This window comes from Melanostigma gelatinosum (assembly GCF_949748355.1).
Source record: "Melanostigma gelatinosum genome assembly, chromosome: 1".
Taxonomy (NCBI): Eukaryota; Metazoa; Chordata; class Actinopteri; order Perciformes; family Zoarcidae; genus Melanostigma; species Melanostigma gelatinosum.
The window spans coordinates 23,387,709-23,413,183 of NC_136634.1; the positions used below are offsets into that span (position 1 = coordinate 23,387,709).

The following is a 25,475-nucleotide window of genomic DNA, read 5'->3' on the forward strand; positions in this document are numbered from 1 at the left end:
ATCTCAAGAACCGTGACGATCATTTGAGTCATTTTAGTCCAATCGGATTTTAAAAAATTACGTCAACAATTGAAAACCCAATTTTCACACACAAGGAAACAACAACGCAGTCATTGGGTTGTTGTTTGTCTTTGCTGTTGCGTGACTGATGTTTGAGTTAGATGAAATGAATAAATCAAAAGGGGATTCACAGAGCTGGAAAACAAGAGTGACAGCTCTCCCCAAAATAGACAATCTGCTGAGTGTTTGATGGGTATTTATTACTGCGTTACAACAAAACTACCATGAAATTATAACTGGTTTCTTGAACATGACAATGAGCTCACAGTTAGGTACACCTGGCTAGTACCGGGTTGGACCCCTTTTGCCTTCAGAACTGCCTTAATTCTTCGTAGCATAGATTCAACAAGGTGTTGGAAACATTCCTCACAGATTTTGGTCCATATTGACATGATAGCATCACGCAGTTGCTGCAGATTTGTCGGCTGCACATCCATGATGCCAATCTCCCGTTCCACCACATCCCAAAGGTGCTCTATTGGATTGAGATGTGGAGGCCATTGGAGTACAGTGAACTCACCATTACACCACCACCAGCAGCCTGAACCGGTGATACAAGGCAGGATGGATCCATGCTTTCATGCGGTTTACACAAAATTCTGACCCTACCATCTCAATGTCGCAGCTGAAATCGAGACTCATCAGACCAGGCAACGTTTTTACAATCTCCTATTGTCCAAGTTTGGTGAGCCTGTGTGAATTGTAGCCTCAGTTTCCTCTTCTTAGCTGACAGGAGTGGCACCCGGTGTAGTCTTCTGCTGCTGTAGCCCATCTGCTTCAAGGTTCCACGTCTTGTGCGTTCAGAGAGGGTGTTCTGCATACCGTGGTTGTAACGAGTGGTTATTTGAGTTACTGTTGCCTTTCTATCATCTCCAACCACTCTGCCCATTCTCCTCTGACATCAACAAGGCATTTTCCTCCACACAACTCCCGCTCACTGGATATTTTCTCCTTTTCCGACCGTTCTCTGTAAACCCGAGAGGCGGTTGTGCGTGAAAATCCCAGTAGATCAGCAGTTTCAAAAAACGTCTGGCACCAACAACCACTTCAGCAAGTCGTCTTCACCACGTCGAGAAGTCTAAAGGCATTGAGTTGCGTGTGTGTGTGTGTGTGTGCATTATAATGTACATTAGCTCTTCAGTCTATCAAGTACCATTTCCTTAATGTACTGATGTTAGATGCTCATTTGGTGTAGTTCACCCTGTTCCTGGTTTTGTCCTCAGATTCTTCCAGTTTTTTGATCAGCTGAGGAGGTTGAGGATGTGGAAAATGCAGCTGTTGGATGAGCATCACCTCTTCATTAAATACACCAGCGAAGACGTGGTCACACTCAGAGTCACCGACCCCTCGCAGGTAATGACATACACACACACACACACACATATACATATATATATATATATATATATATATATATATATATCTCTGAATTCCTCCCAGTGTTCTCCTTGTTACAGTACTCTCTCCTGCTTCTTCTTCCATAACGGCAAACATATAGTAACTAATTACTTTATGTTTTTATTTGCAGGAAGTCGCCGCTCTGAGTTCCTTGCAAACCAGCTATTTATGTCTCACCAATGGAGAACATATAAATAATCTCGGTCATTATAAACTTGCAGAGAAGCCGAAGCCTGACATGATTTGTGACACAATAATTACTACCTCAGCATTCCTGGCTGTCCTCTGTCTTTCCCCTGTGTGGATTGTATCCCCCTTTTCTCCCAGTCGTCACCCTCTTCTCTTTCTCCCGCAGCCGTCGTTCTTCGTCGTGTACAACATGGTGTCCACGGAGGTGCTGGCCGTCTTCGAGAACACCTCCGACCAGCTGCTGGAGCTCTTTGAGAATTTCTGCGACCTGTTCCGAAACGCCACGCTGCACAGCCAGGCCGTGCAGTTCCCCTGCTCCGCTTCCTCCAACAACTACGCCCGGCAGGTCCAGAGAAGGTACGGAGAGGGGAAATGTCACGTGTGCGGCCCGGATATTAGATTATTGAATTCAAATGCCAAATAAATTTCTGCAAAATAAATTGAATGTATTTCAGTTTGAACATGATTGTGCTGGCAAACTGCAGGGTCCAGAGATCTCTTCTGAATGAAAGAGGGGGGAAACGGAAGCGAACCTGACTGTGTGCAGCCAAATGTCAGGGAGGATTTGAAGAAGGCGGTCAGGAAGGGAAGCGGATCAGCAGTGATTGCCTGGAGGATGGGGAAGTTTTAGGACTTAATCTAGATATAGACGGGAGACATTAAGACAGTCAGCATGGCTGGAGGAGCTGTGATTGAATTTGGCGGTTCGACTCGTCAGTGTAGGTGACGAAATCCTCTGTGGAAGGTGAAGAGGGGGGACCAGACAAGGGGGGGGGGGGGCAGGAGACGATAAAGGGTAGTTTGAGCGAGGCAAGGGGCTTAGAATTGGATTTTCGAGTGGTGAAAACTGATGTCGGGAAGAAGGAGAGGAGAAATTGAAGGCTGGCGAGCACATTCAGCAAACCAGATTTGAACCATTTACAACTGGCTAGCACCAGCCCAGTTCTCTGGGTATTACATGGCCACTAAGCACGTGTAGAGGGAGCCGTGGGTCTGCATGTGTGGAGCATAAAACAAGGTGAGCGGAAAGACTAAAACTCGCGTTTGAGTGTTGGTAGTGTGTAGCGATACTTGGGACTATAATTCAATTTGAAATGAATCGCTCTGAATAAACACAAAAGCTCTCTCCGAAGCAAAACCATAGTGAAAAACAAGACCGTTCACTCCTCGCTGATCTTCAAACCAAACCAAGAGGAGGACCACTTTGGGATCACAGAAGCACGTTTATGGCCACAGTGCCAATAGAGACCCACTCATGAAGACCCCTGTTGCTGTTTAAAACCCCTGTTTCGTTGTGCCTCAGATTCAAGGACACCATAGTGAACGCCAAATACGGCGGGCACACCGAGGCGGTGCGTCGGCTGCTGGGCCAGCTGCCCATCAGCGCCCAGTCCTACAGCAGCAGTCCTTACCTCGACCTCTCCCTCTTCAGCTATGATGACAAGTGGGTGTCCGTAATGGAGAGGCCCAAGACCTGCGGAGATCACCCCATCAGGTACGGACTCAAGGCCAGCGCACACACACACACACACAACAAACGCCGCCATCCGTCTGAGAATAACACATAACAATTCATGTTGATGCATAACGGATAATGTGGAATTTAGGTCTTTGCGGTATGGCCTAAAATGTCCCATTGTATCATTTTGAAGTGTGGAGGGTAAAGGTAAATATCACCGTTTATTAGTTTATCCTTATATGTCAATATAGATGCTTCTGAAGGTGTAAAGCACTGCTATGGCATCACTTCAACCATCCCCAAGTCAATGTAAACTTCTAAACACTCTAATGTCAAGTTTTTACTTCATCGTCATCTGTAGTTTATTTGCAGAGAACACGCAGTTCAAATGAAAAGGAAATAAGTTATTGTCGTGTTGTATTTGAATAGTTTCTTTGATTAAAGAATAAATGTAAGCATTCGTCATTTTAATAATCTATAATAAGATGCTCAGAGCTGTTAGGGAGTTAATGTTGCCTTCCACCCCTAGTGATATCACTATTCCTTATTTCATGGGCTCTGATTTTTGGGGTAAAGCATATATTAAAAAAACAGCAGATGCATTAGAATACTTAATTGGACGTCGATTACCATGGCAACAGTTGAAGCCTTACCATTGAAGTAGCACATTCCTCAGCGCGTGCTATATTGACCTTAAAATGCTGCGTTCTCTCGGCCGTTGAGCTGTACCAGGATGCATTGACACCCGGAGGGTCCCCACCCACCATATCCTCCGGCCGCATACTCTGATGAATGTGGCTGAATGTCCGAGTCAGCCAAAAACACTGTAAAATGTGACCATGTCCGTACCGTCCTCTGCACTCCTATTTTGGGATGCCAAGCGGAGAGAACAAGGAAGTTCTGTTTTTGAGTCGCATCTGGAGCTCACACGTCCTAGTCTCCAGCTCGGAGACTAGAACACACAACCTGTAGTTCTTCCTTCCATCCGATGCCTCACTGTCGCGTCAAATGACGGCGCCGGATGCAGGAAGAAGAACAGAATTAGCAGCAGCAAACTCAGCTCTCTCTGTACAACACAGCACACACTGAGGAATCGACACCATCAGCACTGATTTGGACATCCACATAAAAGATTAAGTCATGTCTCAAATGAAAATCGTTGCTTTATTATTTTTTTTATAATTGTATCATTTGGACTAAACAATCGGACAAAACAATCAATGTTAGGAGTTCAGCGATATTGTGAATGGGCATTTTTCACGATGTTCATATAACTGAATAAGCGATTAATCGAAAAATAATGTTCACATTGATCTGTAATGTAAAAAACAGTAATTAAATGTGGCAGAATTATGACACTGTTGCCCTGATCAGAGCTCGGAGGTTTATTTGCGCTCCGTTGAGATCTTTGCCTGTGAACACTTCCATTCAGTCCCAGAGGTAGATATGAGAATGAAATAATCCTGATCTTTGTGTTAAGCTTTGACTGAAAACATCTGCCAGACATCCCAATCTGTTTGATATGACAGATGAATATAGATCACAGCACATCTTTATCATGCATTCTGACATAGCTAGCGTCGCTTTCTGTTGGAGGCGTCTTGTCTCAGAGCGTTTCTGATAGACGCCGTTTGACAGCTGGCATGCTTACACTACCATGTGTTGGCTCGCTTTCCTTTCTTTTCTCTTGTCGACTCATTTCTCCAAGAGACTGAATGAAGGATTTAACGCCACTATTTTCTCTCCACCCCCCCCCCCCCCCCCCCCCACCCCACACCCACCCCACCAGGTTTTACGCGCGGGACTCCGGCCTGCTGAAGTTCAAGATCCAGGCCGGACTGCTGGGACGGCCGGTAAATCACGCCGTGCGGCGCCTGGTCGCCTTCACCTTCCACCCCTTCGAACCCTTCGCAATCTCTGTGCAGCGCACCAACGCCGAGTACGTGGTCAACTTCCACATGAGGCACGTCTGCGCGTGAGGAGCTTGTGTTCGCGTGCAAGCGAGTGACTCGCAGTAAACTCTCACTCGGAATCAAATTGCAGGAGCGCTGGGCTTCTGTTAGCGGCCACTGGTGACAATACAACAAAACACATCCTCCATCACGAGGCACAAAACAGTTGTTCCGTTAGTCGCCCTCTCCTCCTCCTCCAGAGAAAATCAGCGGTCCTCTCCCTGCGCTCTCCTCCTGATGGAAAACCACTGTTCCTCGCCTCTGTCCCCCTCCATCACACAGTGGTCACTCCACTTCCGCCACTCCTCCCGCTCCGCGAGAAGGCAGCAATTCTGCCTTTTTCCTTTGGTCCGCACTGCTTCGCCTCTTCTTTGCCCCTTCCTCCACAGAACAAAGAGGGAGCTGTAGGGAGGGGAGCCTGGAATAAGTGTAAATGGAGACGTAGAGAGAGAGTGATTGATGTGCCACGGAGGTGGGAAGCCGCAGGTAGCCGGACCTCTGAGAAGGAACAAGAGGTGTTTTCTTTTTTCCTACCGTGCACTGAAAAGCTGCACATTCATTCATATCCGAAATTGCTTGTCCAGTTGGTGCATGACCAGCTGTCCAACACATTTTATTTTTTTCTCACATGGATGGGGAAATAGGTCATTTTATATTATATTGCTTTTACACGTTTTTACATATTACCACTTGTATATATTTTATGCCAATAAAATTGTCTAAATTTTCTCTGTTCTTTTTTTTTTGCTTTGCAGAAAGTTGCAGTGTAGTGTATGCAGTTAGTTGTACACAACAGCTGTGGTTCGATTCATTTGTAAGCCCTCATGAGAGAACTAATACTTCACAGCAGAGGTCTTCAACAGCAGGTACTGCAGGGGGTCCGTGAAATTCTTTGGTTGATTAGAAAATTAAAAGAAATTTTTTTTTTTTTTTTTTTTCCTCTAAACATGAGTCTGTCCATGATTTTAATAGTTCAGTATTGTATGCAAGACAACAGGTATATTTTTGCATGGCAGTGGCACTAATGGGCCATCACTCATTTTAGTTTCCACATTTATGTTTAAAATAAAAACGTCAGTTTGAATAGCTTGTTTGCATGATTATCATGCAATTGACAGACCATGTTGATATTGGCATTGGTATCACTGACAAGGTGTGTTTATAAATGGCAGTGGCACGGCCTCCCTACTCACTGTACCTTTTGATTTTTTTTTTGATTTGATTTGATGTATTTGTATAAAACAATGTAAATACATGTATAAATATAAAAATACAAATAAATACATTAAAAAATACAGGGTGACACAAAAAAGCGAAAAACACTTTAAGAAGAAAGAAGAAACCATTTTTATTGTCATATATATTTTTACACATACACGAAATGTATCTCTGCATTTGACCCATCCCTGTATATAGGGAGCAGTGGGCTGCCAGTGATCAGCGCCCGGGGAGCCGGGGGTTCAGTGTATTGCTCAGGTACACTTCGACACGTGACACGTCCCAGTCGGGGATCGAACCGTTGACCTTCCGGTTCCCAGACGACCCTCTTAACCCAGGGAGCCACGGTCGCCCACTTGTTTCCATTGTGGCCCACAAAACCTTGCACATGTTTAAAATAAAAACATGAATATATGAACCTGTGTATTATTTGAATAGCTTAGTATTGAATGCACACTCAAGAGGTATACACGGTACTAGGCCCATTTAATATAAAACACAATTTTACACAATATATATAGTTGGGGGTCCCTGCTCCATCTCTCTATCAGTTTGGGGGTCCTTGGCCTGAAAAATGTTGAGGACCCCTGCTTCACAGGGTAAAGCTTGGCGTGGCAAGAAACCTGAAGTACATTGTGTGTTGTCGTACAACAGATTCAGTGCTTTTCCCATCATGCTTTGCCTGTAACCTATCGAATAATCCATTTCTTTACTCGCTGTACCGACACTAGTTCCCAACATGTCGCTGCATCAGTTAAACGGAGCCTCGTAATGAACCTGAGACGATGTCAGCACGGAGCTGTAACACATACAGAGCGCAGACAAGACACAGTGTAAGTGTCATCATGTTTAATTCGAATACTGATCCCTGCAGTCTGTTCTCCTGCAGCATATAGCGTCCTATTTTATATCAGGGTCCATCTGTGTTGCGAGGGGAGACATCTGTTTAGCTCAAATGTGTTATTAAAAACACGCGAGCGCACGCAGATAATCTACAGAACCACAAATGGACCAAAACACTACCCACTCCTGACAGGAAGGCAAGGTCGGAAGTAAAAAGAAAAGCACACACCCGAGCAGCTGCAAGAGGTCATGGTGGTAAGGAGAGCAGGTGCTGAGGGATTAAGTGTTCTCCGAGCCTCTGGTTACACACTGCAGTGGACCTGGGAGCCGTGTGTGTTTGTGTCTGAGAGACACACTGGCGGGGGTTCAAGGTAGAGGCGGAAGAAGGTGCTTACGGATGGAGAGATGAAACAATTGGTGGGAGACGGGAGGTGGAGAAGGCCGGGGATCGATGCGCTGCGAGCGCAGCGACTGCATTGCGCAGCCGCTTAGTTTGTGCACAAGCAAAGCAGATGCTACCTCGCAGATCGAGGTTTAAGGAGGCCGTGTTATGTCATTGCCATTATGGCGTGTTTGTGTAAGCTGGTGTGTGACAGCATGCTGTGATAATCAACTCATTACAGGAAGCGCACACGGCAGGCACAGACCGGTATAGGAGGACACTGTCTGTTGTCCTCTCGGCCGACACATTGGGACATGTGCAGCACTGTGTTTGTGTGAGCGCCGGCGAGCGCTTCCCTCTCATGTTCAAGGGTCTGTTTGTCTTTTGAGCTTTAAGACACATTTATGGGTTTTATTTTACCCAATCAAACGCCGCCAGGGATAATGTCCTTTCAGTTCTCTGCACTAAATGTAAGCCTTGTGTCTAAAGTCAGCACTCATCAGCTATTCACTTTCCCCACAGATGTTTAAGAGCCAATAAGGAAGCAGGGCAGAGTGGAGTTAAAGTCTCTGCCGGAGTCTTCAACGCAAACATGAACCCAACGGCTCCCTGTACTTAGTGCAAGAACAAATATCATATCTTGTCTTATTCTTAAGAATCAGGTAAACCCAGAGCCTTCTCCCTGACCTCGGTTGCTACGGAAACATAACCACTCTCTGCTTGGTAACCAATTCTTTTCTAATTGCTGTTGTCTTGGCAACAGCGCAACCAATGTAATCCAGAAAAGGCCACAATCCTAAGTGTTTCCTGTTGCAGCGCTCGCCTTCTCGGAGTGGTCCCTCAACACACACACACACACACGCACACACACACACACGGGGGCACATCTGATCATTCAGACAGCGGTCGCCACCAAAAATGTACAAAACGTGGTTCAAAGATGAGGTTTGGCAGGTTTTGTTTTTGGAGGACACAGATGTTTGACACTGAAATACTCACAGATATATAGTAACAGAAATGATGGATCTGCAATGTAAAACACTGTTATTTTATCAATTACATTTCGTTTTTAGTATGTTCTGAGCACTAAATGTTTCACAGTGCTCTCAAAGGGAACGTTTGAACCTTTAGCTCCAGTTATATTCCTCCCAGTGGAGTGCAGTGATTCCCGGCCAGAGGGACTTGTACACAGAGGGTACTAGCGCAGTGTACAGGGGGTACACAGGAGGAAGGAGGCTCAGAATGTTTTTTTTCCTCACTTGAAACAATCTCGTTACACATTGAACCCTGTTGTACTTTCTACTTAAATGCGGATCCGGTTCTGAAGCATCTGTTCGGACCTATCGGAAACAATCACCTACTCCCTTCATCAACCCTCGACTCTACTTTTTCTAAGTGGGAAGATGTAGGGCTACAATGACACATGTCCCAGCTTTAATGATCTACGTCAAAACCAATATTTTTTTAGGTTCTGTCCAAGTGTGGCATTTTATAAAAAAAACAATTTCCCTCATTTCCTTTTTCCTCCACCTCACCTCGCTTGGGAAAATATCATTCATTATCAGATAGGAGCGCCTCATTCAGCTCGGATAATCCAATCCTGTTGTGAAAAGGAACTACGCATGGAGTTAACAGATGACCATTGGAAGGGAGTGTTAAAACGGGTCACCTCCTCATCATGTGCTTTAGCCTTTCACTAATTCAATTGAAGGATTTACATCACTCACTCAGATCTGACCCGGATGTTTCGGTCTCTGCTACTCAACACTATCGGTCTTTGGTCTGCAACACCCTTTCAGATCTTCCACAAGTTGCCACCTTGGGGAGAACCAAATCTTCATTCTGTTTGTTTTTGTTTCTTGAAATATGCAATGGGGAGATATGTTACTTTTGAATACTGTATTTGTACCTACCGGTATATCTCCAGCAATACGATTACTTAGGAAAATAAAAGATGCATATCCACATATTGAGTCAACTACGACACCTGAACACTCGGCCGAAAACGAGTAAACTAGCGAGCAAATTTGTCCAAACAGTTAACAGAAAAACAGTTCCAATAGTTAACTAATGTTAATGGATAAATGGTTAAAAAAGAGGGCTAAAAGATAGTTACCAGTTTGCGCGTAGCTCTTTATTAGAAAATAGATTGACAGGAATAGTCAACATTTCAGTTTGCCATAAATTGAGCAATTTCCATTTTAACCTGTGTGCATTGGTGACTATATTGTTGTTCTATAAAGATATTTAAATATTACATGGTTAAACAGGGCATGTTGCTGAAGTTTACTACTCAAACTGGTGAGAAATACAGGCGAGGTGGTGAAGGAAGAACAGATAATCATATGGATACAAGGCAGTGGCTGCAAAAAGGTCAGAAAAGATTTACGGGGGGGGGGGGGGGGGGTTCATTATACCCTGACTTATAAAAAAGACCAGCTAGAATGTCCACCGGTGACTGAAGGGCCACAGCTTTTATTACTCTGAAGATGGCCGCCATATGCCAGAGAGATGACTCTCCGTGTTTGCTGTCATTTTGCTGGAGATTATTGTTTGAGCTTTCAAGCTAACTGCTAGCTTGCATTTGATCACAATTAGACGTGTTTAAACCCGTACATAAGAGACATTCTCACAAGAAATTTCACAGAAATTGGTGACCAATTATACCGTAATGGTAAATCCAAAGTCAATGGAACTTTGTTTGTGCTCCTCAAAGCACCGGAACTTTACATTTTACAAACTCATCGTCCTTGATGAACTTCATTGGGACTATTTCTTTGATAGAAAGAAGTTCCATCGACAACTTGCCACAGTGAAGTCTGTGGATTATTCAGAGCAACCGGGACGTTGTTTCTTGAAACTCTTAGTGGACAAGAGTATGTCTCCCAAATCCTTTATACTCCTCTTATATGTTGATGCACACACTGTGGGAACTACTTCACACAATGGGAATACACACACAGGTGTAACACACACACACACACACACACACCTTTACCCCCTCCAAATCCCTCACCTGTTATTGTTATCGACCGCACCGGTATTATTCCTCCCTGTTACATAGAACACTATAACACTGTCAACATTTCATTTCACACGGATTACCACTTCAGCCATCTGTACAGCTGATTGAGACCAGTTCTGCACTTGTGGAGCCTCCTGGCGAGAACCATCAAATCACAACACCACCACCTAATGAGGGGAAGGAGCAGGCGGGGGCCCGTCGAGGAGGGAAGGAGAGGGCCGAAATATTGACGGCAAATATTTGATTGAAGGCGTAGGGATGTCCCCCGATTCATAGGTGTGTGCTCGGAGACAGAACACACACACACCAAAACCACAATCTCATGTGTTGTCAGCGTCTGCAGCTGTCTTTGACTGGGACAGAGAGGGGTGGATGCTTCATATATGCACCTCCACACACAGTCCTCCGGGCCTGCACCATGCTGAGACAAATACACAGATCGACTGTGGTAGACGCGCGCGTGTGCGTTTGCTGCAGATTATTTCTAACTGACTTCATATCCGTCGTTCACCTGGTTGGATGCCAGCACGTGCACAGCACCCACCCACACACACACACACACACACACACACACACACACACACAGAAACAGCAATCCCCTGTGCAGCCCTTTAGCACGCACTCGCACACACCTGACTGAGCACCAGTTGGGGGGTTTCAGGTGGAAATCCGCAGGGGAAGGGCTTCGCAGCATGGACGACCTAAAAATAGGATGCACTGGGATGTCCTTTGTGGATAAACACCCACACCGTCACATTATACCCAAACAGAAAGAACTGGAAAAGAAAGGTGAAGAGCCAAGTGCTAGTGTCGAGTGAAAACAAAGACATCTTACATGTATGTGCTCATGCTTGTGAAGGGGCACGGTGATGTTATCAATGTGCATTTGGAAAACTGACATAGGCCTTGTCAGAATGCCAGTGCCTCTATTGCAGCAGGGGCTTCCCTTATTACAGTCAAAGACTCAAACTGATTTTAAAAAACAGTTTTGTGATTTCTGCATGCAGTAATGAGTGTAGTTGGGTTCACCAGCACCACCACTGGTCCCTGAGACCAGCGCGGTTCCGAGGATTCAACAGGTGATCAGAGTTCTCCACCTGCTGGACAACACACAGAACAGCATCTTCTCCTTGGACTACATTCTTTGAACTACAACTTCCATCAGCCCGGCGTGTCCATGAGCAGAGAGGAAAAGTAATGACGTGTATTTACTCAAGTCCTGGATTTAATTACAATTTAAATTAAAGGCATTCATTTTTTTTCCCCGCCACTTCTATTCCACCACCGAAAATGTACAACGGTACACAAAGTAGTCAAACTCACCGCCAGGAGCTGCTCCTGCAATACCAACAGTACAAGCAGCCAGTTTAAATTCAGACAAAGGTTCAGGAAAAAAGAGTTCAGAAAACGTCTGTCGAGGTCAACTTCCGGTGACAGTTACATTTTATGTTACTTTAATACTGACATGTGTTTGAATACTGACATTGGTTTTACTGTGCTGGGTGCTCTCGGTGTCATCTGAAATCTTTCACAAGTCATTATCTATGGAGTAGTTCCACATTTTATACTTGATGACATCACACATTTGAGTTTTAGCACTCTGTCCTTTTGACATCCAAGAGATGTTCAGTTTGGGACTGTCTTAGACTGTAAAAACATGTAGACATTTAGAAAATGGGTGGAGCAGAATAAGAACACAGAATTCTGGAAAATAAAAAAGGGTGTTTTCAGTCAAACTGACTTGTTCATTAAGGCTGCTGTTTCAAATGTTTTAAATGTTGGGACATTGATAAAAGGTGATCTGATCTGGTCTTGGAATAAAACCTTGAAGGAGCGATGCTAGATTATTGTACCTTCCAAATGGGAAACAGCATGTTTCTAATTTCGAGCAGATAACTCAAAATATAGACCTTTGTGTTTACAGTTTTCTCACTTACATTTAATATTTTCAATGGTGGTGCATTGTTTGCCCTTTTCTGTGAAGAGGAGAACTAAAGTTTCTAAAAGTGTTTTTATCTTTAATTGAATTTGGCAGCGAGAGAGAGAGAGAGAGAGAGAGAGAGAGAGAGAGAGAGAGAGAGAGAGAGAGAGAGAGAGAGAGAGAGATTTAATTTTCAAGTCATATTAATTTTATTCTAAACTTTTGTATTTTGATGCTTTGGCAAAACATTTTTTGAGAGAGAGAGAGAGAGAGAGAGAGAGAGAGAGAGAGAGAGAGAGAGAGAGAGAGAGAGAGAGAGAGGAGAGAGGCACATGACGTCAGAGGTCAGCTGACTTTTTTGTTTGTTTTGCTTGCGCGAGCTCGTCCCGACAACAACACAGCAAGAGGAAGGAAGCAGCGACGTCAGACCTCCACTAAACTAGAGTCCTTTAGTTTGTATTTTACCAACAAGCCACCGGCACACCACCGCGGATAGTTTCTCAAACCGTTTTTGAGCTTTTGTAGTTCCGCTTTGATACAGCCGCTACCGCCAACTGGTTGACTTTGACGCAATATGCCTTCAGAAAAAACCTTCAAACAAAGAAGGACATTCGGTAGGTGATGCCACTCTGCTTTTACCATTTTAAAAAGCAACTCCTCTGCGTTGTGTCTTTTGAGTAAAGGCTGTACGTTAGCAGCTAACGTTAGCTAACGTTAGTTGAGTTTACAGTTTGTTTACCACACAGGGGAGATAGCCTGCTGGAGCTAGTTAGAAAAAACCGAACCATGGAGGCCTGAGCTCGTGTCAACTTATCTAAAAAGAAGATAGACATAACAGTTATAATGATATCTGTTCCCGCTGGTATACGTGCATGTTATTATATATATATATATATATATATATATATATATATATATATATATATATATATATATATATATATATATATCATATTATAGATTATACTAGGCTGAGAGGCTGCAGGCCTGTCTCTATTTGCATCAGAGCTGCGGGAGAAAAACAAAGTGGTGTCGAAACGCAGGGCAGAGAAAGACGGGAGCTGCAGGATTGGGGGATGGGACAGTATGTGTTTAGGAGAAGAGGAGTAGAAAGAGACGACGGGATCAGATGATAGTGCGGAGTTCAGCTTTTGTCTCCTTTTGTTCGAAGGTAGGCCACAGCCTCGGTGCGGAGTTTAGTTTCACTTACGATTCTCAAATCACAGAGCTAAAGACGAGACTTGCTCTTGTTTTTTCTCTCTTTCAAATACAATGTAACTAAGTGTAGCCACTTGTCTTTCTCGTACATACTTTGTGGCGCTTTTCTGTAATTTAGTTCACAAGAGATACCAATTAACTCAGTATAGTTATATAAATTGGCCTTGGCTTTTCTTGAGTGTTGCGCATCTTGAACGAACAGAAACGGGGGACCGTCGCCCTCAGCAATGGGAATATAATTGCCAGTATGACTAAAAGTAACCGACTTCCTGCTAGACGTCACGTAATTGATCCGAATTTGCACAACCAGGCCACGTGAGGGCCAGACAGCAAAGAGAAACACGGTGTCACGTGCAGACCACTAGCTGTTTGTTGTGGCCGTCACTTGACGATATGAATATATATAATACACACATGTGGTGTGTGTATTAGTGGTGTTCACAGTGTGATAGTGTTTTCTTTTTTTAAACCCATGTTCCACAGCAAATACACTTTTAATGTTTCAGTGTTCATCACATGTGTCGCTACACACCGAGTGAAACGGGTCCAGTTGCACATCTGTATGATGGGTCACAGGGTGACTCAGGAATCCACAGGGAATCTTCCAGTCGTCCTAGGCGGTACCGATTAATTCCAAAATTATGACACATGACAGGAATGTGTGATTTAAAAACCCCACAGGCACATGTTCGACCGACTGCTTCCCTTTTTGTTTTCCTCTTTTATTTGATTGAAAACTGATGAGTCAAAGGCTGTTTGTCGCTTGGTGTCGTCAATAGAGATCTCATCATCCTGGTTGAAATGTAATCGTGGAACAATGCCCTACTTTTCCTCGTCTTTAGCACGAAAACGGCGGCCCCGGGAAGATAAATGTTTAGATATCTAATTCAATCAACAGACAAACATTTATTTCGTGGCATGTCACAAGACTGGAAAGCATTCACTTCAAAGCGTCAACTGACTCTAACAGCTGCCAAGGCCCCGGTGTTTTTCACTCTTCCTACCAAAAGTTTTCATTTTAATTCAAAGTCCAAAACCAGATTTTTTTGCTCACGTTTGTTGACGGATTCCATTTGGACCATCAGGCAGCTGTCTTTATGTTGTCAGTATAAGTGCAGTAAGCCCAAGGTGTTATCTGCAGCCATTTATTTTGGCCCAGTTACAAATCACTTAGAATGGGGTTAAACCTCAGAAAGGAGGGGCCTGCTCTTCGACGACTGAGCGATCCGTCCAATCAGCAGCTGACCCGTTTGAGTCATTCCTGCACTTTGAACATGATTTTATATTTTGCAGCCTAAACTGAGGGCATTTAATGAATCCGTAATGTCACCATTGCATCAGGGGTTCTAGGTACACCAGAGATAAATAAATACACACATCGATATGTAAATACATCAAATATCCACGATGTAAATGACACATTCTGGTATCATTCCCTACACACGGAGGAGACGTCTATTTGTGAGGAATCCCGAACTACACACACACACACACACACACACACACTTGTGAACACACATTGGAGTAATCGAGTCAAAGATTCTAGTCTGCTCATCACTGTGAAAACAATGTGGTTACACCATGAGTGGATTTTTAGGAAAGCTCATTATGTTTTCCACTTCGAGCGCATTAGTCCACTTTGCCCAGATGTTTATACCCTGCTCCATGTTAGGCTCATAGCATGGAAGCACATCAGGGTTTCTTTATGAATACATTTCAAAGTAGTAAAAAAATCTAAAACTCATAGTGTGAGACTACCGCCGCTTTGGTTCGGATCTCGGTAGACTGAATGATATGCGACACCTCCACATAGCTAATCGTATAAATTAGATTGAGCTCTGTGCGTGGCTGCAGAGCCTCAGACGTTCTGGTAAAACCTGCCTGTGGGTTTGTTTGTACTATGACTTGCTATTTATTTATTTTACTGACTTCTCTTTCTCTGTTCATGAGTTTGTTTATGTTTCTGCTTTGTCGGTGACCTCATTTGTGTTTTTTCTATCAGTACCAGCTGATTCTCCCTTTACCTGCTGGTACATCTCCATAAACCCAAGTCTGTTTTTCTGCCCCACAGAACAGAGAGTAGAAGATGTCAGACTGATCCGAGAGCAGCACCCCAACAAGATCCCGGTGAGTTCACGTGCACATTCACACTGTGCACTCAAAGGGTTACACACACATGTGTATATGTATATGTATATATATATATATATATATATATATATATATATATATATATATATATATATATATATATATATATATATATATATACATATACATATACATATATGACTACAGAGTGACATGTCATCTGATATGTGTGACTCCCTATCCTGATCATGGACTCTGGACTAGTCAGAGTATCGGGACAGGAAATACTGCCTTCATAGAATTCCACCCTTTTAGAAAGGGGAGGAGTCATTGATTGATTGTGTGTGTCTCCTGTAGGTGATCATTGAGCGGTATAAAGGAGAAAAGCAGCTTCCCATCCTGGATAAGACTAAGTTCCTGGTGCCAGACCATGTGAACATGAGTGAACTCATCAAGATCATCAGGTAGACCTCAAGTCCACTCCTTTCCTTTCTTTTACTCTCCTCTCCTTTAATTCCTATCCCCTTCTTTATTTTCATGAGCTCTACTTTCCTTTCCTTTCCTCTCCCCTCCTGTCTTTTCCTCTACTCTCATGTCTTCTCCTTTCCTATCTCCCCTCTTTTCCTCTCCTTTCAATTCCTTTCCTATCTGCCCTCTCTTCCTTTCCCCTCATTTCCTATGCCCTCTTTTCTTTTCCTCTCTTCTCATTTAGTCTCCTCTCCATACCCACTCTCTCTCCTTTCCTCTCTTCTCTTTTCCTCCTCTTTCCTTTCCTATGCCTTCCTTTCTTTTCCTCTCCTCTCATACCACCACTCTCTTCCTCTCCTTTCCTATCACCACTCACTTTTCCTCTTTTCTCTTTTCCTCCTCTTTCCTTTCCTATGCCCTCCTTTCATTTCCACCCTCTTGACTCTGCCATGTCCTTGTCTCGCCACCAGGAGGCGCCTCCAGCTAAACTCCAACCAGGCTTTCTTCCTGCTGGCCAACGGCCACAGCATGGTGTCCGTGTCGGCTGCCATCTCTGAGGTCTACGAACGGGAGCGGGACCAAGATGGCTTCCTCTACATGGTGTACGCCTCCCAGGAGACCTTTGGCTCCGCTCTGACTGCCCAGTGAACAGCCTCCCTTCTTCTTCTTCCACCTGGCAGGCGATTGAACAATTGTAGTTTTTAGCCCCCTCCGTGTCTCTTGCCACAAAACCTTTAGTCTCGACTGTAAGAACTAAAACACATACCGCTTCATGTAAACACGGCGTACGGTAATTTACAGCTGGAATTGGTTCAGGTTGTGACCTATTTATGACTGCAATGAGTGACTCTTTGTGTACTACCGCACTCCCCCAATAGCATAGCGCCACAAGGGTCAATTGGAACAGTTCAAGTAGAGAAATCCCCAAATCTGACTCGGCCAATAAAGTCTTTTAGCTTCTTTATCGTCCTCTCTGGTGGACCAACCAGTCGACGGCAGTTATTTTCAGTGTTGTGGTTACGTGTCTCTGCGGCTGTATTTATGTTAATGTGTGTATATATATACATTTCAGGTAGTGATGTTGCATTAAAGTGGCGAGGCTCCACCACTTGTCTATATATACATTAGCCAATGAACAAAGCCAACCTGAATCTGAAGGTTTGTGGAGACGGGCACCAGAGAAAGATGAGGGCTTCTGGGTTCACCTGTTGTTTTGTTGCAGCGACACGGTGAAGCATTTGGATTTGTAGTCTGGATCAGAGTACCAGAGATAAATGCTGAATGAAGTAGAGAAGATTCCTGTTAATGCATCCCCGCCGTGTTTTTATCCCTCCCTGCCTCGTGTCCTAAAGCGTCTTCACTGTAACACAGTGTATGTTAGGGGAATTGCTTTTGCTCTGGAAACGGATGATTGTAGTTCGCAAAAAAAAAAAAAAAAAAAGCCTTTGTGCACAGATATTATTGACTTTACAGCTTAGAATAAAAAAGATGTTCCAATGAGAGTGTAACCGAGTTGACTTTGGACGCACTACAGGAGCAGGGTCTGATTGCATGTGTGAATGGAGGATGATGAGGAGGCATTTCTGTAAATGATTTTTTTAATGTCCTTTGTCACAAGTATTTATTAAGGTGATCAAGGAACGGACGACGGTCACACACAGAGGCGGGTTGACGAGCGTCATGTCTGACTGTGCTTCTGTGTTCTGCCTGTGGGGAGCGTGCACCGGCCCGGTGGCTTTTTAAAAGGGGCTGCACTCTGAAAGAACAAAGAAATAGAATATCCTGTCTGTCTATAGATGGTCCTTTATACTTTGCTTCCCCTCTTCCTCCTTCTCACCGTCTTCTTCACAGCTGCTTTTATATATCGCGGTATTTTATCATTTTGGTTCCTTTTTATTTGATGTGATTTTTATGTCACTGTACAACATGTCTATTCTCTTCGCTGTCCACAGTACGTGATGCCGGCCCTACAGAGCGTTCCTTAAGTGAAAGCCACTGTGTGTTTGTTACAGAGGGGTGGAGCGTTTGTTTCCGGGGTCTTTTCTGCCTGCTCCTCTGTTTCTCACACACACACACACATATCCACACTCAGCAATATCGCACAGCCTCTTCTTATGTATTTATGTTGGTATTTTGTAAACAATAAAAGGAGAAAAAAACGTGTTGCCTGTGTTTTTCTACCTATTAACACAATTATCAACAAAGCTGTCACAGCCTTCCAAACATAAATGCTTCATGTTTTCAGTATCTGACATCATCATCATAATGCCACATCTTCTCACATGGTGTCCAACCCAGTTTTGCAGTGGCTACTCCCCAGATATCATTCGTCACACATTTACAGCTCAGAGGGCAAGACTTCAGTTGCAGAGAAGAAGGGAGGATGTCACAGCAGAGACATTGAATAAAATAATACTCTCTATTGTAACACTCCAAGGTAGGTATAGTTTGCTGGATGAATATGCTGAACTCTGGGATAGTATCAGATGGTTATACGTTCAAGCTGTTACCGCCTTTGCCTCACTCTCTAGCTCCCCTCTGGTGGCCACATTCTGCAGGTCTGTGGCAAATATCTTGTATGGTCCAACTTTGCTCACCGGCACGCCTTCCCGTTTACCTGACCAGAGGTCAGTTATTGCTGAGAATTAGAAGACAGTGTTGTTTACCGAGGCCTCATTTGTAATTAAATGCAGCATCAATTTCCAAAAGGTCACCCAAACATCAACTAAACTGAAATTGTATTGATCCTTACATTCATGGGCGACTGACGGGCTTAAAGGCGGTTGCTTGCTTTTGTTTTTAACCCTGATCTATCCAGAGAACGCTGACTGAGCATTCTGGGCGCTGGTACACATTCACACAGTGAGACACTTTCACAAAAACCCACTGAGCGGCTTCAGAGAGGCCAGAATGTAATTGTTGAGACACGTAACATGTTTTTTTTTCTTTTCTTACAAAGATTTTTACAGCTGATCAGTGTATTCATGTCACAAACCAAAAACCTTTTGCTGCTTCTAAACGTTGATTTAAGACCACTTAAAGGGTTAAAAGGTCACTTGGTCGATGTATTTACAGGCGGATATCTAAAAATCTCGGCACATAAAACTGTTATCCAGATGACTTCCACGAGCAGGAAGTGACATCATGTCACACGCAGTTTTAGTCATCAGCAGAAGCGTCTAATTAGTTGATTCCAGTATGTTTACTCAGTATATTTATATCCGACTACTCTTAAAGGTGCAGTGTGGAGGATTTGGTGGCTTCTAGCGATGAGGTTGCAGACTGCAACCAACTGAAACTGCTCGTGGGCCAAGTGTAGAGGAGAACTACGATGGCCAACGTGAAAAGTGTTTGGTTTGTCCTTCCTGTGCTACTGTAGAAACATGGCTGCCGGCTCCGTGACGACGACCCGCTTCATATGTAGATACAAACTCTTTCTTAGGTAACGAAAACACATTGATTCTTATTTTCAGGTGATTAAACAATCAAGAAAACATGTTTAATAGTATTATATTGAATTTCTGCCAATAGAGCAGATTAGCTTCTACGCTACGATTAGCTGTGTCAGTTTCAGGGTCCTGGTTCATGTTTGCTCACTTTCACAGTTTACAAGGACTTGTGAATGGAACAAAGCCATTGTTATTGTTAGCAACACAGTAACAGTCATTGTCCTCCAACATGTCTACTGTGAAAAAGGCTTAACGGATATGTATTTGAATATTTAAAATGGCTTATATTACCTTTTGACTTGATAAATTGGGCATATACACTATGTGATAAAAGACAGAATCTGAAAATATTTTATTACTCACCTCATGGTTCAAATAAAACAAGTTTTAAAACACATTAGGTAATGAAAGAAATCTGACCTACAAATGAACTGTTCAAACATTTGCACACATATATTCCAAAAGCACTTTTTACAAAAGATGAACATGCATGCTGGAGGATCAGTGAACCAGGCACAGATTCAGACTCATGTCTGGTCTCAGGAAACTGCTAAATCCAACAGTAAAAACGATTCATATTTTTGAAGGTCAGCATCACACTGGTTCCCTGGACAAAGCCAATGGGATTTTTCCATTGGATTTTGGATTCTCGCAGAAAATAACCTCTGTGGTACAAGTTGTGTTAAGCAAGATCATTCAAGGGGCTAATGTCATGCTATAAACCACCAGGGTAGCGTGAGTGGAATACACTACATACTGTAAAGGTAGAATAGTTGGCAGGATGACATTCTGTAGTCTCATTTAACAACTTGTTGGCAATTCCCTTTTTTAGGCCATGTAAAAGCTTCAAAATGAATAATATTTGGTGACGTATTGAATATTTTGTATTGAATTGAACAAAACGTTAAACTGCCAGCTGGTTTTCACCACAGACCTTATTTCAGGCATTTAACCAATAACCCAATCAAAAGATTCATTGAGACGAGGGAGTGCAAAAATGCTGACTCATTTCCAGGTATTTGGACTCCTGCACTCTATTTCTGTGACACAATTGACCCTTGGTTAAGCCCCGCCCCCTGCTGCTACTCGGCCAAGCTTTCGTAGCTATACCACGGAGCCCACACTGTCACTAACTGCACTCCGTGAAGAAGTATTATCTAAGTTTTGGGGAAAACAAAAAAGATATTTCAGAGAGAAGCAGACAGACGGGTCTTAAATATGTGTTAGAAGGATATATCCAGGATGTGAACCATCACATCGTCTGGTGATCGAGACAGAAAGCAATGACATTAAGGAGCAACGTTGTTCCTGTATAGCTGGGTTGGTTATTAAAAAGCAAAAGCAGCATGTGTTCAGTATACCTTCAGGAGCTAGCGAAGTAAATAAGTGATAGCACTAGTTAATGAAGTGCTAATGTTAGCTCCACAAGGTTTTATGTGGAAACGTGACATTTAAAAAACGTATATCTCCTTCCAACGTCTCCAGGTAACAAGTATCACCATCACATTACCATGACTGCTCAGCCGTATGGTTGTCGGACCCTGGTCAGAGCTGGCCGATTCTACGCTACGATTGGCCAGTCTGCGTTTTGATGGGCGGGACTTAGCGAAGGGTCACTTTACAACACAATACAAAAGCATTAGTTTGAACAACAGACAGAAGTTGTTATACACACCGAATGTTCAGTATTTGGCATTTTAAATAAACATCCCGTGTCTCTGTGATGTGCCCTCCAGGGGCACAGGTAGAGTTTCATCTGAAGGACCAGCTGTCCTCGTGTCTATAAAGCTCTGGGTCCTGCCCAGGGACTCACTCACTCAGAGTCTTGAATACACTGCGAAACATTTTCCAACTTACTTAAACTCGTTCCAATTTTAACAGTCCTGAAATGTGTTTTGCATAAAGACTGTACATACTGTATTAATTACAAAAAGAGTCAAATCCACCTCTCCAGGAGTGAGAACAAGTTGACATCCCCTCAATCTTAATTCACTTACATCAACAACATAAAAAAAGAATAGAAACACCACCGAACTTAACAGAAAACAACACTTTTGAAATGTCCGACACAGGTGTGATCTGAACATTCAAAGTTATTCCGTACTGACAAGAAGAGTTTCTGAAAACATTTAGCGTGCATTCTGATTGTCTTGGTTTATAGAGGATCAGTATTTGGCACTGGAGGCCATTGGGTTGGCTCAGTGGTAGAGAGGCTGTAGATCACCCAAAGGTGACGGATTCAGCCCCAGGCTCTGGGGAAGGGGCTTCCTGCACAACAATGAATGAATGAATCACTCTGTGATCCCTCAGCTGCTGAAGAGGGACTCCAGTTTCCCAGGTGGAGCAGTCGGTTCAGCAGAACCTTGGGTCCTTCTTCAGCTCTTCCTTTGGGGGCTCCAGCCCTTGAATCAAGGGGTACTCATCTCCTTTTAAAACATTCCCTGGTTTACATCAAGTGTTCCTCACCATAATGCATTGTGTGCATCCTTACTCCTTCATCCTATATTTTAAACCCTGCTTTGATTACATCCATTTTTACCAAGGACCTGCTCATCAAAACATTACTCTATTGAGCTCAACAGTGGGGATCCGGAAGTGAAAATCCCATTCACCTTCTGAATCACGTACTTTGATTATTAGCCATAATATCGTAACCATCCCAGGTAGACTGAGACAGGAGCTATGACATCGTGATGCAGATGCTCCTGTAGAAGCCACAAGTCTGGATGATATCTTTTATTTGCAATGTCATGGAGAAGTAACATTGTGGTAAACTAAAGCTGTCTTCAATTTAGATCAACCATGGTTATCTTAAAAGCTTTCGGTGAGTTTCCAAAGGCGACGAGCGCCATTCCCAATGGTTTATGCAATGAAAAGTTCCTTCACTCTTAAAATAATAATATACGTTTTTTGGCCACGATTCACGTCGTAGTTGGTTGGCTTTCTCTCAAGTTTAAAACTCTTTTCATCAGGATGTTCTGAAACATCCATTGAGTGAATGAATGGGAATTTCACTTCCGAAACCGGAGCCGTTCAACAAGTCAGTGACTGTGTTGACATGGACATGGATTATCCACTCATGAGGATTATCTCAGATATTATTAGATCCAGATGTTCACACGAGCACAGACCAATCAGGTTATTCATATCCCTGTATACATGATAAACACGCCCATTTTTATCACCGAAAGACAAACTTGTTTCTTCGGCGCTCCTGAAGTGAGGCGCTTTCTCTGCCGCCATCGACTGCATTTCTGTTACATCACTTGGCCGGGTCCGCACTTGCGACAGATATTCGGCGGCGCACGATAACCGGGATACGGTTCATATAAATGCCATGTTTTAGCTGCTTTACTTTTCTTTTCCAGTATGCCGGTTTCTTTCGGAGTACTCCAGTTAGCATATTCGTCTCATAAACAGGATAAGGGCTTGTCCCGGTTTCTGGAAACGGTATATGGCGTTTACAAGATCAAACATTGAAATGGGATACCCAAAAAACACAATCATAAATGGATCATTCATGTCCCTGCAAACACACTCACTGTTGACCTCTGTAGTACTATAAGTGGTTAAATAAAAAAGGTACCACAGGGTACACAGGGTTAAAGTGACAGTTTTGTTCTCTTTTTTTAACTCGCCTTCTAGGAGAATGTACAGATACAGCCGAAAGGTCCCAAATACTAACGGCAAACCTTAATCTTCAGCAGGTTTTGAGTATGTAGTGGGTACAGTATACTCAAAATCGTGTGCTGTTGATGGACACAATTCTCCGATAATCCAATGCTCAAAGGAAGTACAGGAACTGCTCACAGCTGCACAGAAATGCAATTGCAAGGGGTAGTTAAGCTTCTCTTTGAGGACTTTAATTGGCAGTTGTGCTCTAAAGTCGGACTTTGCTTTTGCTCAGAGCATATTGCAGAGCATATTGCAACATTTCCTGTTGGTATAAAATGAAAAACAAATTTGGTTGACTTCTAGCTGCAAAAACAATATACTCTAAACATTAGTCTATACTCTCTATAAATAGTATGCAGCACGAACTGGAACACAGCTCTTGCAACTGGACTCTACTGTACAAAACAGCTATTTTTTTAAGTGTCAATATATACCAGCACGTTGAATCAAAAGGGAAGACAACACTGGTGCTGGGCATACATCCAAGGTGTCCTGTCCGTCATGATTGGAGACTAGAAGTGAACTTGCCTTGTTAGGATACTGGAGTGCTGTGTCTTTGGTTTGTGAACTATAAATGCTGAGTCATTCAGCTGGGAGGCAGATTTTGGGACTGTACGGTTGTACCATGGGTAACATGACAGGCAGAGTTCCGGCCACGTCTCTGAAATGAAGCGAGGCAGTTTACAAATCTCCGGCTTTGTATTCGTGGAGAACCGAGGAAGGATGAAAGCTAATCTGACAACAACAAAAAAAACACGGCCCGCGACAAGCGCTCCCCTCTTCTCGCCAATCTGTTTCTTTTCCGTCCTCTCATCTCTCTGTAGAAAGAGTTCCGATAGAAGCAATGGGTCTGCTCCTCCAGTCCTTCGGTCTTTTGATCAGACTCGCGTTGCCTCGTCGTCCCCCGAGGCGGGCTGTCTGCGGCGGCCGCCTGCCGGCTTCAGCAGGAACATGAGGTACAGTTGTGTCAGGAGTATGACAGTTCAAATCCACACCGCTGGTTAGTCCCCCGAGTCCTTACTGTCAGAGTGAGGAGTGTACTTCAGTCGAAATATCCCTGTGAAACACAACAGAGAAATACAGTTGCAGTGTTGAAGCTCTGGTAATGCCCAAATCGTACATGCTTGAGCCACAGTCAAACCCTCTTTGCTCGGTGGAAAACAGCACGGCCGTAACTGACAGTTTCATTGTCGAGTAATCTTTCCCAAAGCCCAAGATGACGTCCTCAAATATCTTGTTTTGTCCCGAACTCAAAGCTATTTGGTTTACTGTCATAGAGGAGTTGCGAAACCAGAAAATATTGGTTGGAATCAGAAGATTGAGGTTTTTTTTATTTCATCAAACCAATTAATGGATTATCAAAATAGTTTACAATTAATCGATTAATCGTTGCAGCTCTAGAAATCTGCCTATTCTTATGTATTTTTGGATCGATTGTTGGCTGCACTACATACAAAGACATTGTTTCAAAAGCCACAAGAATTCTTTCTTTGTCTGTAAGAATCCCAAAAGGTTGTTGGAAATGCAGCCATAAAACTTTGTATGACTATATTTAGCAATTAGAGAATCTGAAGTCGAGCTGTACAAGATAAAACATGAATGCGTGTTAGAGAAAGAAAGTCAAGCGCTTATGGTAAATGTCGTTTTTTAAGGTAATAAAACAAAGACCAATCTCCAAGTCTAGTAAACTCACAAAAATAATCTCTCACGTCCAGACAAAAGGTTGAAGTCTAAACAACAGTGCCATTTATTGATAGTGTGGATTTTTGGGGGTAATTACATAATAAGAATAACACATTCTTTGTTTTGCACTCATACAACTGGGAATATAAATACCATCTATTTGACAACATGAGCATTTAAAGCATGCATGAGAAAGAAATATTACATTTGCTAATTTGAAATTAAAATAATTAACATTAACTAGAAAAAGCATTTCCTGCTGAAAATGCGTTGGAATTCTGAAAACTGAAATGAATCGCAAAACATTGCTGAAAATAGATATCCAATTCAAAAACAAATTGCAAAAAGCTTAACAATTCAAAAAGTTTAAAGATTACAAATATGAAAAGTCATATCACACCTCTCCTGAAAGAGCTGAACATTTTGATATTTGAACAGTTTTTG

General features: G+C 43.2%; 3 protein-coding genes across 3 annotated transcripts in view; 2 read left to right on the top strand and 1 right to left on the bottom strand.

The window, feature by feature from the left end:
* Window positions 1–5,873, top strand: part of det1 (DET1 partner of COP1 E3 ubiquitin ligase) — a 10,344-nt gene extending 4,471 nt beyond the window's left edge. The window contains exons 6-9 of the mRNA XM_079267710.1: window positions 1,284–1,413; window positions 1,814–2,004; window positions 2,951–3,142; window positions 4,896–5,873. Coding sequence (XP_079123836.1) covers window positions 1,284–1,413; window positions 1,814–2,004; window positions 2,951–3,142; window positions 4,896–5,085 — 703 coding nt within the window. The 3' untranslated portion in view covers window positions 5,086–5,873. The remainder of the gene's footprint in view (window positions 1–1,283; window positions 1,414–1,813; window positions 2,005–2,950; window positions 3,143–4,895) is intronic.
* A 6,960-nt stretch (window positions 5,874–12,833) lies between these two features.
* map1lc3b (microtubule-associated protein 1 light chain 3 beta) lies at window positions 12,834–18,366 on the top strand. The gene is made up of 4 exons (XM_079280843.1): window positions 12,834–13,061; window positions 15,737–15,792; window positions 16,114–16,220; window positions 16,695–18,366. Exons 1-4 carry the CDS (start codon window positions 13,022–13,024, stop codon window positions 16,870–16,872), a joined length of 381 nt encoding a protein of 126 aa, XP_079136969.1. The 5' UTR covers window positions 12,834–13,021; the 3' UTR covers window positions 16,873–18,366.
* Window positions 18,367–20,094: 1,728 nt separating this feature from the next.
* The window catches only part of zcchc14 (zinc finger, CCHC domain containing 14), a 35,036-nt gene continuing 29,655 nt past the window's right edge, over window positions 20,095–25,475 (bottom strand). Inside the window, exon 14 of the mRNA XM_079268300.1 lies at window positions 20,095–24,405. Within this exon, the coding sequence (XP_079124426.1) occupies window positions 24,350–24,405 (56 nt within the window). The 3' untranslated portion in view covers window positions 20,095–24,349. The remainder of the gene's footprint in view (window positions 24,406–25,475) is intronic.